This window comes from Acyrthosiphon pisum, chromosome A2 (assembly GCF_005508785.2).
Source record: "Acyrthosiphon pisum isolate AL4f chromosome A2, pea_aphid_22Mar2018_4r6ur, whole genome shotgun sequence".
Classification (NCBI taxonomy): Eukaryota; Metazoa; Arthropoda; class Insecta; order Hemiptera; family Aphididae; genus Acyrthosiphon; species Acyrthosiphon pisum.
In genome coordinates this window covers 51,240,908-51,256,334 of record NC_042495.1, presented here as the reverse complement: position 1 = coordinate 51,256,334, position 15,427 = coordinate 51,240,908, and the positions used below count along the sequence as shown (strand labels likewise).

Here is a 15,427-nt window from a genome sequence, read left to right as displayed (position 1 = left end):
CACATGCATATAAACGGAAATCGCAAACTGTGGAAGGATTCAAGGATATAATACTTCCAAATAATGATTCCCGCCAATATTTTTTCAATTCGATCTTAACTTATTGAAATACGTATGTTTCAAGAAAAAAACTTAGCAAAAGTGAATTTGTTCCTCAATATATTGTTTAGGGGAGCGTTTTTTAGCCTTTCAGTGTTAGGGAAAAACTACCTATGAATTTTTTTTTAGTACCAAATGTTTTTAGAAATGTCCTCAGCTTACTGAAAAATACAATATACATGTTGTGTAGCGTATTTGTTTTTCAGGAAGCAGCATACCAAGGGGGGTGCTATAGCACCCTAGCACCCCCCTCTGGATCCGCGCCTGATGGCTTCTTATCAAATACTCATGTATTATAGCCTTTATCAAATATGCTTATTGTGCATCAACAGAACAGATTGTATATTTGTATATATTATTGTGTAAAATAAAAATAAAAATAAATATAATTTTAAATTTCGACCTCCGAATGCACCAACTAGATTTACTTTTCCATCGAACAAGACACTGATTAAGTTGAAAATCAAAGCATTTTTATTGCCCCAAAATATATAAAAGGTGATGACAGACACAAAAATAGAAAAAAAACACACATCATTGTAAAACCAATACGCATTCATCGCTTCGCTCAAAATCTAAAATTGCACTTTCATAAATTGAAACTTTTCAATATGATACATTTTATCGAAATTTGAACTCTAAAATCTAAATGCTTATAAAAAAATCTTCCCTATGTATTTTTATTAGTTTTAAAATTATATAACAATGTGTGAAGAGTCTAATTGTATTGAATTTTCAAGCATTCTGAGATTTGACCCAACGAATAAAATTGTATTGCGTGTAATTATTCCGAAAAGTCAAAAATTCAAAATATATACGTTTCGTGAAAATGTCCAGTATCTACGGTTATTCTTTTGAGTTTATCAAAAAAATAATATCGATTTTGTTAAAAAATGATTTTGTGTGATAACATTCCTGTATTTACTTAATTTTTTTTTTGTTTTTCTAGTTTTCCCAATTGTAAATGTGGACCTCTCAAAATTACAAATTAAATTCCAATTTGATATCACAAACCAGGGCCATCCAGACGATTTGCGGGGCCAAGGGCAGAGTAAAATTCGTCATATTTCTATATTATATACCTAGATATAATTGATATAAAGGGGCAACGCGCAAATAGACTTAAAAATATAGTAACTTGTACCTACAACAATATGAATAAGTAAATTAATTACACAACACGTCATGTATTTAAGCTTAATATATAATATTGATAATTGAATAAGTCAATAAATATGGGTGTGGGTACCCAATATAAATAAAAGTGGACAAGTGGGTATCGCTCTGCTGTACGCCTGTACAGTAGTTGTCGTTATAATGGATGTGTTATATTCAATAGCAAGGCGTGAAGTTTTTGATTGTTACTAGACACTAAAAAAAAAATGGCAATAATATGCCTAGACCCTCTCCCCCATTTTTATTTTATCTATATGGTAAGAAATAAATGTTCAAAAACTAAAAACAAACTGAAATATTATATTAAAAAAATCGAAAACGTTACAACTTCCTTAAAATGATAATTTTATATAATAACAAATCCAAATGTACCCTTTGTTTTCGTATGCGTAGTTAATCATTCCATCGTTAAGAATGGCATTTATTAAATCATCAGCCCAAAGAGTCAAAATAGTTTGAAAATTTTACCATGTATGAAAAATGCTTATATAATTATATGGTGAACTTTTCAAGAGTCTATGGCTATAGGTTTTAGAAATACAACAAAATATAAAAATCAGTAATGGGAATTCGATAATTTACTGCTCAATATCTAATATCATAAAAATTAAATAAAGTTCAAACATTCAGAAAAAATAAATGTTCCGTTAAAGTAAACTTTTTTTGTTTAAGGTAGACAATTTTATGTGAAGTCTTCTGTTAAACTTTTAGATTCTGAGTGGAACGATGAATGTATTGATTTTACAATGATGTGTGTTTTTTTAATTTTTTTATTTTTGTGTCTGTCATCACGGTTTGGGGCAGTGAAAATGCTTCGATTTTCTTCAACAGTATCTTATTTGATGGGAAAGTGAATCTAGTTGGTGCATTCGGGAGGTCAAAATTTGAAATTTCCAATAGTTTTCAAAAGCGCCGTGAAAAACAAAAGAAAAATTAAGGAAAAACGGGAATTTTTACGCAAAAACTGTTTTCAAAAAAATCGATTTTGGTTTTTGGTGTAACTTTAAAACTAATAACCGTAGATACATGAAATTTTCACTGGTTGTTTATATTTTCATTTTCTATAAATGATAAAATTTTCAAAATATTTTGATTTGTTTTGAACTATTTAGGAACATTTTCAGTTTCCAATTTTATTAGTTTTTTTTTCTATGAATGTGAATAAAACTTTATTTGTCGAGTAAAAATACTTGAAAATTTAATATATGGCTCCTACTATACTGTTACAATGACATTTGAAAAATATTAAAAATCCATAGTCACAGTTTTTTTTTACTAGCATTTAAAGTTCAAAAATTGACAAAATATGTAAAAATCATGAATATTAGCAAATTATTTTGAGTTAAGAATTCGTAAAATTTTTTCTTTTTAAATCTAAGATTTGAAAATGTAATACAAGATTCCTCATAATATTGTCTACCTTTATCAAAAAAAAAAAATGTCTACAAGAAAGTCAAATTAAATTTTTATGAGCGTTTGAAATTCATATTTTTACAACATTTGATATTCGCTCGATTTCTCATGTGACAAAATTCTTATTTTATTGTAATTAAAAAACGAATGACTGTAGATATTTGAAAATTTCACTGAATGTTTAAATTAGCATTTTCTATATACGATAAAATTTTGAAAATAATTTGACTCTTTTTGAGCTGTGTACAGACATGGTCAGTTTTCAATTTTTTTAGTTTTTTTTCTATAAATATCAATAAAGTTTTATCTGTTGGGCCAAAAAGTGTAAAAATTTAATACAAGGCTCCTGATATATTGTTACAATGGCAGTTGAAAAATATTAAAAATACATAGGCACAACCTAATAATAATATTTTACAAAATTTAAAAAAATTTCTTTTGTCTATAAGTAACTAAAAAATAGTCAAAATAAATTGTTTTAACATATAACCTTGTATGGAAAATGGCCACATTTATGGAACATTTAATGAAAATTTCAAGTGTATTACAATAAAATATCAAAAATTGATACATAAATATTTAACAATGAAAATAATATATCGTATAAATATGTTAAATTTATACGCTGATAAAAAATTAATATAACTTTCCAGTAAATGTTTTTATTTTGTTTAGGAAAATTTGTGGGAAATATTTTATCAAAATGTCCAATGTTACCTCTGAATGAAACAACTTTTGTAAAAAGTAAAAAAATTGGACTTTAAATGACCAAATAATAATTGATAGCATGTGTTTTTAATATTTTTGAACTTTCAGCTATATTTTTTCTATAGATATTATAGCTAAGTTGGTGACTTTTTTTAGGTCAGAACACTTTGAAGATAGTTATTTTTATAATTTTCAAGTTAGAAAATTGAATTTTAATCATTAACTCATTTAAAATTTGATACATTCATTTGACGTCAACTGATATAGGTATTAAAAACTACAACATTTGAATGCATAACATATAAATGATATATTTTTTTTTTGCTCATAAACCTGACTTTTTTTTTGTATTTATAAAAAAGCGGGACTTATCCAACTGTGGTGAAGAAGTGGGGCCCGAGGCGAGCGCCCCGCTCGCCCTGCCCTGGTGACGACCTTGCCACAAATCACACTATTAAAGATTAAAGTCGAATCAGTTTTTCGACTACTTTTCGTGTTTATATATAATATATACAAGCACACAAAAAAAATACATCATTGTAAAATCAATATATATTTACCCAATATTGGGTCGCGAAATTTTTTTGATGTGCGCGACTCGCGGTTACGATTATGGTTATTTTAGCCGTAAATTGATAAATGCTATATGTTATATTTTATTTCATACTCTATAATTTTATAATCTATATTGTATAATAATAATTAAATAATGTGAAGTCTAACTAGTATTGTAGAATGTATGACGTAAAATTATTACGATTATGGAATAGTTATTATCTTATCGGAAAATGTACTAATGACTAGTCGATGCGATCGGTCTCGGTCAGCATCCAGCATCACCAGTCACACTAAATTCAGCAATAAATCTTGCGATTTTCATATTATATTAATTTTTTTGTATTTTTTTTATAATTTTTTTTTTATTTATTTATTATGTTTTAATATTGAGTATATTATATTTTATAAAAATTCAATGATAAATTGAGTATAAAAATCTTATTTATCCATGGCATACTTGATTTTTTTTTTTTAGCAAGGGGGTCGCGTACTCAATAAAGATTAAATTTATGGGTTGCCATTGAAAAAAGATTGGGAAACATTGTGTTAAACTATGTCTTATGTGACACATAAATTTACTATGCATACGGACATTACAAATTATATTATTACGATAACTCCAAAATATACACCCAATATCTAATCATGACGAAATAAACTATAGCTCAAGGTCAGAATATCAAGTTTGAAGCGAAAATTAAACTAAAATCATGTATTTATCAGGTACAATAATATATTTTTTTACATGCAGTTTTTGGTATGGCAAGTCGCAACTTCGGGAAACCAAACCACGCGGAATGTGTTTAAAAAAATTTTATTTGCATGATTGACAATTGTGTTTGTATAATATGAATAATTATAAATGATTACTAAAATCTACACGATTCCGCAACTTTATAATATTCGCGAGTAATAAACATATATCAATTTTATTGATAAAACGAACGTATATTAATATTCAAATATTTTTTTTAAAATTAATTTAGATAATAATTATCAACTCTATATTGTAATACCCCAGTCTTCTTTAATCATGTCCGCGCCCTTTTCGCCGATCATAATCGTCGGAGCGTTGATGTGTGCTGCCGGTATTTCCGGCATGACCGACGCGTCGATGACTCTCAATCCGTTTATGCCGTGTACACGCAATCTGGGATCCACCACGGCCGTGGGGTCACCCACCGGTCCCATTTTGCACGTGCCCGACAAGTGATAGATGGTAAAACTTATTTGTCTCGCGGAGCATTTCCAGTACGCGTCTGAGTCGAATTTGTGTCGAACGCAATCGGGCAACGGGGTGTCGAATAACGTGGCGTTGAGCTTCCTCATCGCGTCGGTTTTCAACATTTGTTGGAAAATCCGTACTCCGGCTACAGCCACGTCCAAGTCCGTCTCGTCGGAAAAGTAATTGGGATCGATCAGTGGGTGATGGAAGGGGTTAGCATCTTCCAACCATATGCGACCTTTACTTTTCGGTCGCATAATCATTGGGAACACTGTAAAGCCGTCCAGTTTTTCAGTGGGCTTATAAATTTTGTTGTAAATATCTGTTTTTAAGCCGAACAACTTGTGCGTTGATTCGTCGCCCGAATACAGACCAGATACTAATAGTAATTCCAAATTCGGATGGCCATCTGTAAACCCTAGTTGGTCTAAATCGAAAAATGCCAATGCTTCTGCACCACCTGGTATTGTTAATGGGCCGTTATGATGAATGAGAAAATTGTATAAATTAAGTGGATCTCTCAATAATCTCTGTTGTTTTAATGAAATAGTATCGTTAATCAAAACGCTCAAGCTTCCCAGTGCCACGTGATCCATCAAATTTTCACCTACTGGCAAGTTCTTTATCAATGGAATTTTTAAATCCTTCAAGTGTTCTTTCGGCCCAATTCCTGATAACATGAGTAACTGTGGCGAGTTTATGGCTCCACCAGAAATAATTACTTCTTTCCGTACAAATACTCTATATTTTTTACGATTTGATACAAATTCTACTCCTATCGCCTTTTTTGTACCTTTTTCTATTACTATTCTTGTTACTGTGCTAAACTTTTTCACGTGTAAGTTCAATCTCATTTTTGTTGGAAGCAAAAAAGCCGCATTTGTACTACAACGACGACCATCTTTCATAGTAACCTAAAATAAAGTATGAAAATTAATTTTATTATAGCTCAACACTTCATAAATCAATTTAATACCTAAAAATTATAATGCATAATATATGCAGATACAAAACAGTAAATGTACATTAATGTAAAAAGTCATTACAATGTATTGGTCGTATTTATATTTTAAAAATTATAAATATTTTTGAAAAATAATTAACGTAGGTACTCATAAATTTTATTTTATAATGATTTAAATACTTTTTTAAATCGTTACCAAATCATTGTAATTTAAAATTATATTTAACTTTTAAGTACACTATAAATTATAATAATATACTCCTATCATAATAAGTTTGTATAATATTATTTAGTATATTACCTATGTTATGAATATTATGTAACAATTTTAAATTTTAATATTAATTCTATTAATGTGAATTATTGTTTAGTCAATTTTATAAGAAGTCGAAGTACCTCATTGCACCATGGTCATTAACTTACATTATTCAAGTTACACGACTATATACAGAGCGTAACAGGAAGACCTACAGATGAAATAGCTTTTGTTCTAATCAGTATTTAAAAATTTTTTTATATATATAATTTAGTCACTATAATTGCGTGTATACACGTTTAAATGTATATTATAAACAAAACAAATTTAATACTAAAAATAAAAAATTTAAAAACTGATGCGAATTTTTAGGAAAAGTTCAAAATAGCCAATTTTAGATTCTAAGTGGAACGATGAATATATTGATTTTACAATGATGTGTGTGTTTTTTTTGTGTCTGTGTACACGATAAGTAGTCGAAATAATGCTTCGATTTTCAACTTCAATATCTTGTTCGATGGGAAAGTGAATATTGTTGGTGCATTGGGAGGTCAAAATTTAAAATTTCCAGTAATTTTCAAAAGCGCCGTGAAAAACAAAAGAAAAATTAAGGAAAAACGGGAATTTGTACGCAAAATCGATTTTTCACAAAATTAACTTTGGGTTTTGGTGTAACTTTAAAACAAATGACCGTAGATACATGCAATTTTCACTGGCTGTTTATATTTCCATTTTCTATTTATGATAAAATTTTCAAAATATTTTGATTTGTCTTGAACTGTTTGTTGAAAGGGACATTTTCAGTTTCCAATTTTATTAGGTTTTTTTCTATGAATGTCAATAAAACTTTATTTGTTGAGTAAAAGTACTTCAAAATTTAATACAAGGCCCCTACTTTATTGTTAAACATTTGAAAAATATTAACCTAACCTTAATCACAGTTTTATTTTATTAGTATAAAGTAATTAAGTTCAAAAATTGACAAAATATGGAAAAATCACGTAAATTAGCAAATTATTTTGAGTTAAAAATTCGTAAAAATTTTTCTTTTTAAATCTATAATTTAAAAATGTAATACAAGATTCCTTATAAGATTAACTACCTTTATTGAAAAAAAAAATGTTTATAAGAAAGTCAAATTAAATTTTTATGAATGTTTGAAAGTGAAATTCTTACAATATTGGATATTCACTCAATTTCTCATGTAGCGATTTTCTTATTTTGTTGTAATTCAAAAACAAATAACTGTAGATACATGAAAATTTCACTGAATGTTTATTTTATCAATTCTTATACTTGATAAAATTTTCAAAATATTTTGAGCGGTTTACGGACAATTTCATATTTCATTTTTTTTTCTATGAATATCAATAAAATTTTACTGTTGGGCCAAAAAGTGTAAACATTTAATACAAGGCTCCTGATATATTGTTACAATAGCAGTTGAAAAATACATAGGCACATTTTTTTTTATAAGCATTTAAAGATCAAACTTTGATAACATTTATTAAATTTAAAATTAAATAATTATTTTGTAGTTTAAAATTTATAAATGTTCCACTTTTATATCTAAGGATTGAAATTTTAAAACAAGATTCTACGTATACGTATACTTAAGTAGTTAATTCTGTTACCAAAAAATCTAACAAATACATTAACACAGTTTATTTTTATAGTTAAATTTGGTTTGTTGTTGATGTATAACGCGTTATAAGTACCTAATGGATATTGTGATATTATTAATTTGGAATTTATTATAGGTAGGTACCTATTATTATTATTGGTTAATTTTTTTTTAATACTATAGATAATTATATACAGTCGACTCTCGGTAACTCGAATCTTGATAACTCGAAATTATCGACATCTCGAACAAATTAAATTCCCCTTCAAATAATAAAAATACATATTGAGATATTGATAACTCGAAATTTTTAGTAAGTCGAATTTTTTTTTTCCCCTTGAGCTTCGAGTTACCGAGAGTCGACTGTAATATGTCTTACACCTAGACTGACATACCATCTCCACTCAGAATCGTTTTTCTTATCCAATGATATTATATCATTGAATTCAAAATTAATACCATCCATTATGCAGTGACCCATTTGTAACCTACTGTACAACAAAGCGACATCCACTTGCCCACCTTTTTAAATCTGATTATAATAATAATATTTATGGAAAAAACATTTATCTAAGTCAAGTAGTTTATTATCTAGAATTTTTTTAAATTGCAGTATTTTATTGAGTAAATTAATTTAGAAGTGGTATCTTTTTTCAAAATATTATTTTTGGCAAGAGTATATTTCTTAATCATATTATTTTTACAATTTTTTTCATACGTTTAAGTAGCATAATTTTATTTTATCAGGTCTTCCTGTTACACCCTACATAAAATGATAATAACAATGTTATTATTGTACCATTATAATATGTATTTATATTTTATACTGTGATGATCGAATAATAATCTGAATTAATCATGATAAAAAAAATGTTGTAAAAAAATTTAATTTTGTATTTATAATATAACCATAATATAATTATATTCGAGCAATACATTATTTTAAAGTGGTACTTCGATTTTTTATTTTATATTATTATTTTACTATATATTTTATTTATACAATAATATGTAAATCAAAGTGTTTCTATAATGTAGTTGCAAATTGTTGGTACCCACCGGCTATAGGTGCTAATAATTCTAACAACTATTTCAATATCGTGTGGTTCTATAGTGAATAAAAACAGGATTGAAATCTTATAATTTAACATGGGTTTTTAGGAAATAATTAAACAAGATTTTAGATCCTTATGCCGAATAAATTCCAAATTATGTTGGATAACAAGAAAACTGAAAAGCAGACGTGTTATTGGTACCTACATATTAAGACTCAGGTAGTAATATACTAATATAATATAGGTATACATTTTAAAGTTGTAAAGAGTGTCAATTTTTTTAAGGTGAAAAATACATGGGTAAGCTTTGTAGCCTTTGTAGCTTTCTAATTAGTAATTAGTAATTACTAATCATTTTTAGAAAGACTTATGAACTTTTGTAAACTATATGCATTATAATACAAACATTCGAAATGCAGTATATATGGTGGCTGTAAAGGTATTATTAGTTGTATCGTTTCCGTGGAATCAATGATTATAATATGCGACAAACACTATGTTACCACCCACCACAGCGATATCGCATCAAAAAGCTATAGACGCTATAGTACCTTTATCTTGGAAATCCCCATTAAAAATGTAACAAAATGTTCTAACAATAATAAAAATTTTAAAAATGCAAAATAAAATTTACATTTTTTAATCCTCTGATATATGAAACTAATTTTATGCAGAAAAAAAATGAATTTTTATTGAAATCCGTTCCCTATACTTATAACCATTCGTTAACTTCAAATCACCTGTAAATAATTGATCCCAATTTGTTTTTCACCATTGACGTCTATGATGGGCAATCCAATCTGTGATCCGGCGTCCACAAAAGCTTTCGCTACGGGAGTCCTATATGGTACGTCCGTCACCGACAACAACCCACCCTGTCCATGATAGTCTTGGTCCGCGTCAGATACGTTTGCATTTTCCGATTTAATGAAATACTTCAGAACGTCGTCATACCTCCATCCTTTAATATTGAAACATAGTAAAGATGTATACTCGGTATAAGTATAGTATATGGGTACAGTGTGTTTCCTCTAAAAGGTAACACAACATATTTCGCTGTTCAATGACCTCTTGGATTGAAACGGGGTTTTCGAGAGGAGTTATAGGACATATCGAAATACGCATTTTTTACGTTTCTTAAGGTTGTAGCCCTTTTATTGTGTGCATGTGCATTGTGCACATCTGTCACCAGATTTGAAGTGGCTACATTTTTTTAAAGTAATTTAACCTTTTAACTGAAATCGACTGAATTACAATACGAGTTAAAGTTAAATGGGGGTCGGAGTTACCAAGCGGACTACGGCGTCGTCGGTTCAGACGCATACCGTCGCCGGTTTGAATCTCGACCACGGGCGGCTCCTCTCTCTAGGCAGGCATGGCAGACACCTACGGGTGCTCAATTTGAAATTCTACTAAAACCAAACACACGTGTTCACCAAAAAACCTACAGTTATTCCCCACAATTGAAAAAACCACCCTATGGCCTAAGTGTATCGTCACAACCGTATAATCCCCACAATAGCTAATGGCCATAGTTGCTGAGCTCTAGACCAATAAAAAAAATAAAAAAAATGTTGAATGACCTCTTTTAAATCCAAGGTCACTGGACTTTGTGTTACCTTCAAAAATATATATATTATATATGAATAAACATTGTTTACTATATTTATTTTATACCTGTGTTGCCCATTCCTGCCCAATTGTCGTAATCCAATTTATTACCACGCGTATATATCATGTAATTCAATACACTACTACCTCCCATTACTTTTCCTCTTGGAAATTTACACCGATGGTCTTCGAAACCTATAAAAATACAATGTATAACAACTAACAAGTATAACAACGATCATACATTAAACATATTATAATCATAATGAAAAATATGTATTACAATATATAATAATAAAATATATATTATAATATTATATAGGTACTTACATAAGCAAGAATTATTCATCGGGACCGTTGTGTACTTCCAATTTATTGACCTCGCCTGTAGTTTTCCAGCTGCTGCTGGAATATCCATAAATTGTTCTTCATCTTGACCGGCTTCAATTAACAACACTTTCCAATCATATATCTAGTATTTAAGACCCAATATTAATAATTAATAATTTTATAGGAACATGAAAATGTAATACAACGTTTCTCATAATTTTATGATAGTGAAATTAAAAAAAAAAGTTGAGCTTTAATCAATAATTTTTTATGAGCGTCTAAAATTAAAATGTTGACAAAATTCATCAAAATCATGAAAATAGGCAAATTATATCCAGTTGGAAATTTATAAAAAATTTTCCATTTATATCTACGCTTTGAAAATTGAATATAAAATTCCTCTTTAGTTTTCCTACATTCAAAAAAAAAAAAATGTTACCGGAAAGTCAAATTAGTTTTTACAAGCTTCAAAAAACCTATAGACATATGGGTGAATATGTCTAATTCACCCGTAAACTAACAAATTCTCATACAATAATTTTCTTATTTTAATTATTTTCTTGATATTTAACACTATTCATTACAGCGATCCACTTGTAAGTTGTAAGTTTGTAACCTACTGTATAGCCGAGTGACATCTCGACTACCCGCTTTTATTAGGTACTTTAAAATCACTTTTTAAGGCCGTTTCACTTGGTTTTCGTGGTCTGTGGACATGTTTTTACCACCGAAAATTATAGGAACCTAAGTAATAAGTATATAACATACTTTTTAAATCACAATATGTGTACATCCATATAGATATACTCATATACTAGTACGTTAGAAGTAATACTTAGATGTTAACATTTTATGCTGACAAAAGATAGTTAAGTCTAATAATTTAATCATATAACGTTGACCAAATTATATAGTGCATTTAATAATAATATGTACCTATACCCTAAAGAGAAGGCGGCCACGGGCACAACTGCCTTTGTTATGCAATAATTATGGTGTCTTCTCTTTTGAAACAGACTATACTTATGAGTAGTCTAATACCTATGTATTAGGTACCTACAACTGCTACAACATGACACCAATATTGACGTTATAGTTGTACGAAGTGAATATGAGATAACGACTAAGTATACTCAATAGTCAATACACACAATACAGCAGAAGTGACTTCCACGGTTTTAATCAACTAACAATTAGTGCCGAATTCCAGTTATAAATAAGGAAACTATATAAAAAAATATCAAGGACGACATAATAAAAGCACCATTTCGCTTTGCTCACCTCGACCCAAAATAGTGGTGTATTATTATACATTTAGAAACACCGATATTTCATTTAAATGGTGTATTAGAGTGGTGTAGGGAGTTTCTACCTTCCAGCTAGTAAATTTATTAAATTCCTCTGTATTTTCTCGAATTTAATAATAGGGAGTAAAAGTAGGTATATAAGTACTATAAAATGTTGAGGACAAATTTTTTTTTTTAAATATTTTGTTATTGGCATCACAATCTAGATATAGAGCAGAGGTCGGCAGTTAAATTCTATGGCGGTCCAGATAATTTGAAAAAAAAATTTTCAAGGGCCAGAAAAAAGTAATATACTTAGTTAATATACCTAATGTGTTTATTTTTGAATTAGAAATACCGTTTAAGCTATTTAAAGCAAATTATTCAATATAATATAATATTAACCATTTTTTTAAAATTTGGTAGGTACTCTTGGAGAACAACTAATGCGCAGAGTATTTTCGAGGAGGAGATAATCAGTTAATCTTGAATGATATTCATTATTTAAAAACTTTATTTTGGAGAACGAAGTTTCCCATATGTATATGTGGAGCCAAAATACATCCAAATACAACATAAAAATAGATAAAATATACATTATGTGCGGAAAACAGCATTAAACAAATATTCTTAGCGGTCAAGATTTTCCCCTCCACAGGCCGCCTATGATCGACCCCTGCTATAGACTATAGAGTATGGAGACATAAAGTAAGTACCTATATAACCATATAGATAGGTTATAGGAATCTATGAAAAAAAATCCCCTTAGCTATACTTACCGTACTGTTGGGTACAGCTGTCAAAAATAATCTATATCTATATCTACTATATAAAATGAAATCGCTTTTTTTGTTCGGGATAAACTCCGAGACTACTTATTCAATCGTCGTGCAGTTTTTTTTAAATTAAAGAGAACATCATAGAAAATATTTTAGGCTAATTTAAAAAAGGAATTGATCATCCCGGTGGGTGCTAAAACAGGAATTTTAAGATTTACGATAGAATTTTTTGTTTATTATTGCTATGGGTTATAGGAGTTAAGAATAATATTTATTTATTATTATTTTTTTTAATTTGAATGTTAATGGACCGTTTCAATCAGTTAAAGTTACGATCAGACGAGTACATCCACTTGCATAACGCCATCGCTACTGAAGGAGACGCGGCCAACATTGGTCGTTTGACCATTTCTCAGCCCATTCTTCTTTTAATATATATAAAAACGAATGTTTGTGTGTAGATTAGACCTCTGAGTAGAAGATAGGGTAATTTAAAAAGGGTTAAATTTGTTTTTTTTAATTCATCAGATTTTAGTACGGTTGAGTTAGGATTTTGTATTAATTGATTATATTAATTCGTCGTAGGTGGAATTAAGTAAAAACGATAAACTTGGTAAAACTTTGGTCTTTGATACTCTAGAGTTAAATCATACACTTGCTTACAAACAGCACGGGATCCGCGATCTACCGCAGGTAGATTGCCTACCTGATAATATACTGCTACGAATCAGAATTTTTATTCTGAGCAACGGAAAAGTTAAGTTAAGTTTTGAACGCCATACGCCGAATATTAAATAATGAATTGAACAAAGTTTGAGTCATATAGAGTTGGTACATTTAACGGGCAACGAAGTGCACGGGATCGGTTATTTTTAATAAAAATATATTTATCATTAACACCACTAGAAACATTTCAATACTTTTTCATTAACCATTTTGTATATTTACTTGCCAATCACATTAAACGATAGCATTTAAATAAAAAATTATACATAGCATCGTCCGAGGGCAAAATAAACAACCAATCACGAGCGAAGCTGTGACGGGTCGGCTAGTAATTAATAGTAATAAAAATATATACAATTTGAATGATAATTATTATCCTACTAATATTACAAACACGAAAGTTTGTAAGTAGGTTTGTTACTCTTTCACGTAAAAAGTAAAAACTATTGAATGGATTTTAATGAAACTTTACAATAATATAGCTTATACATCAGAATAACACATAGGCTACAAATCACCCCCCTAGGTCCAACTAGGATATGTGCTCAAACGGTGATTTAGAGATTTACGGTGGAAATTTTTGTTTATAAATAGTCGTCATAGGTTTTAAAGCTATTATATTAATAATTATTGGTTGACGTGAAATCAGTGTATTCATTCGATTCATGGATGAGGAGGAAATATTGGTCGACAGACTCGGCGTTCACAATTAGTCCAGCTGTTTAGGAGGAGTTCAGTGACATACTTAGTATAACTTTGATACTTTAGAGTTAAATAATAAAGTAATGTACAAACAGTACGGGGTCTGCGGTCTATCACAAATAGATTGCCTACAAGATAATATACTGCGGCGAATCAGAATTTTTATCCCAGGCAACAGAAGAGTAAAGATACATTTTGAACAACATACACGAATATTAAATAACGAATTGAACAAAGTTTGAGTCATTTAGAGTTGGTACATTTAACGGGAAACGAAGTGCACGGGATCAGCGAGTATTATTATAATATTGATAAATAGGTACATAATATTATATTATATGATATTGCTATATACATATTTATTTATTTATTTATAAACGGATAGGTTAATAAAAATTGATAAATTTGATAGTAAAAAGGTGGGTAAGTGGATATGTCGCTCTGTTGTACAGTAGGTTACAAGTGGGTCACTGTATAATGGATAGTATTAAATTTGAATTCAATGATATAATATCACTGTATAAGAAAAACGATTCTGAGCGGAAATGGTATGTCAGTCTAGGTATATATACTTATCAGTTATCTATAGTATTAAAAAAAAATTGACCTATAATAGCCAATAGGTATTAATAATAAATTCCAAATTAATCATATCACAATATCCATCAGGTAACGCGTTATACATCAACAACAAACCGTGGTACTATCATGGATATATAATAGTATACCTGTATACCTACTTTAGAAGTTTCAAGTACCCACAAATAATATTATACAATCATTACAATCACAACAAAATAACTAAAATAGTTATTCCAGGTTTTTTATAATATGTAATTTCGTCTAAATTTGAACTTAAAATTACTATAAAAATAAACTGTGCTTATGTATTTCTTAGAATTTTTGGTAACAGAA

The 15,427-nt window shown here is 29.0% G+C and overlaps 1 protein-coding gene across 1 annotated transcript in view; it reads right to left on the bottom strand.

Annotated features, from left to right (window-relative positions):
- Positions 1–4,492: 4,492 nt before the first annotated feature.
- Positions 4,493–15,427, bottom strand: part of LOC100163926 (glucose dehydrogenase [FAD, quinone]-like) — a 17,058-nt gene continuing 6,123 nt past the window's right edge. The window contains exons 2-5 of the mRNA XM_008180800.3: positions 11,020–11,161; positions 10,756–10,884; positions 9,819–10,039; positions 4,493–6,093 (exon numbers count right to left, since the gene is read on the bottom strand). Of these exons, the coding sequence (XP_008179022.1) occupies positions 4,957–6,093; positions 9,819–10,039; positions 10,756–10,884; positions 11,020–11,161 (1,629 nt within the window). The 3' untranslated portion in view covers positions 4,493–4,956. The remainder of the gene's footprint in view (positions 6,094–9,818; positions 10,040–10,755; positions 10,885–11,019; positions 11,162–15,427) is intronic.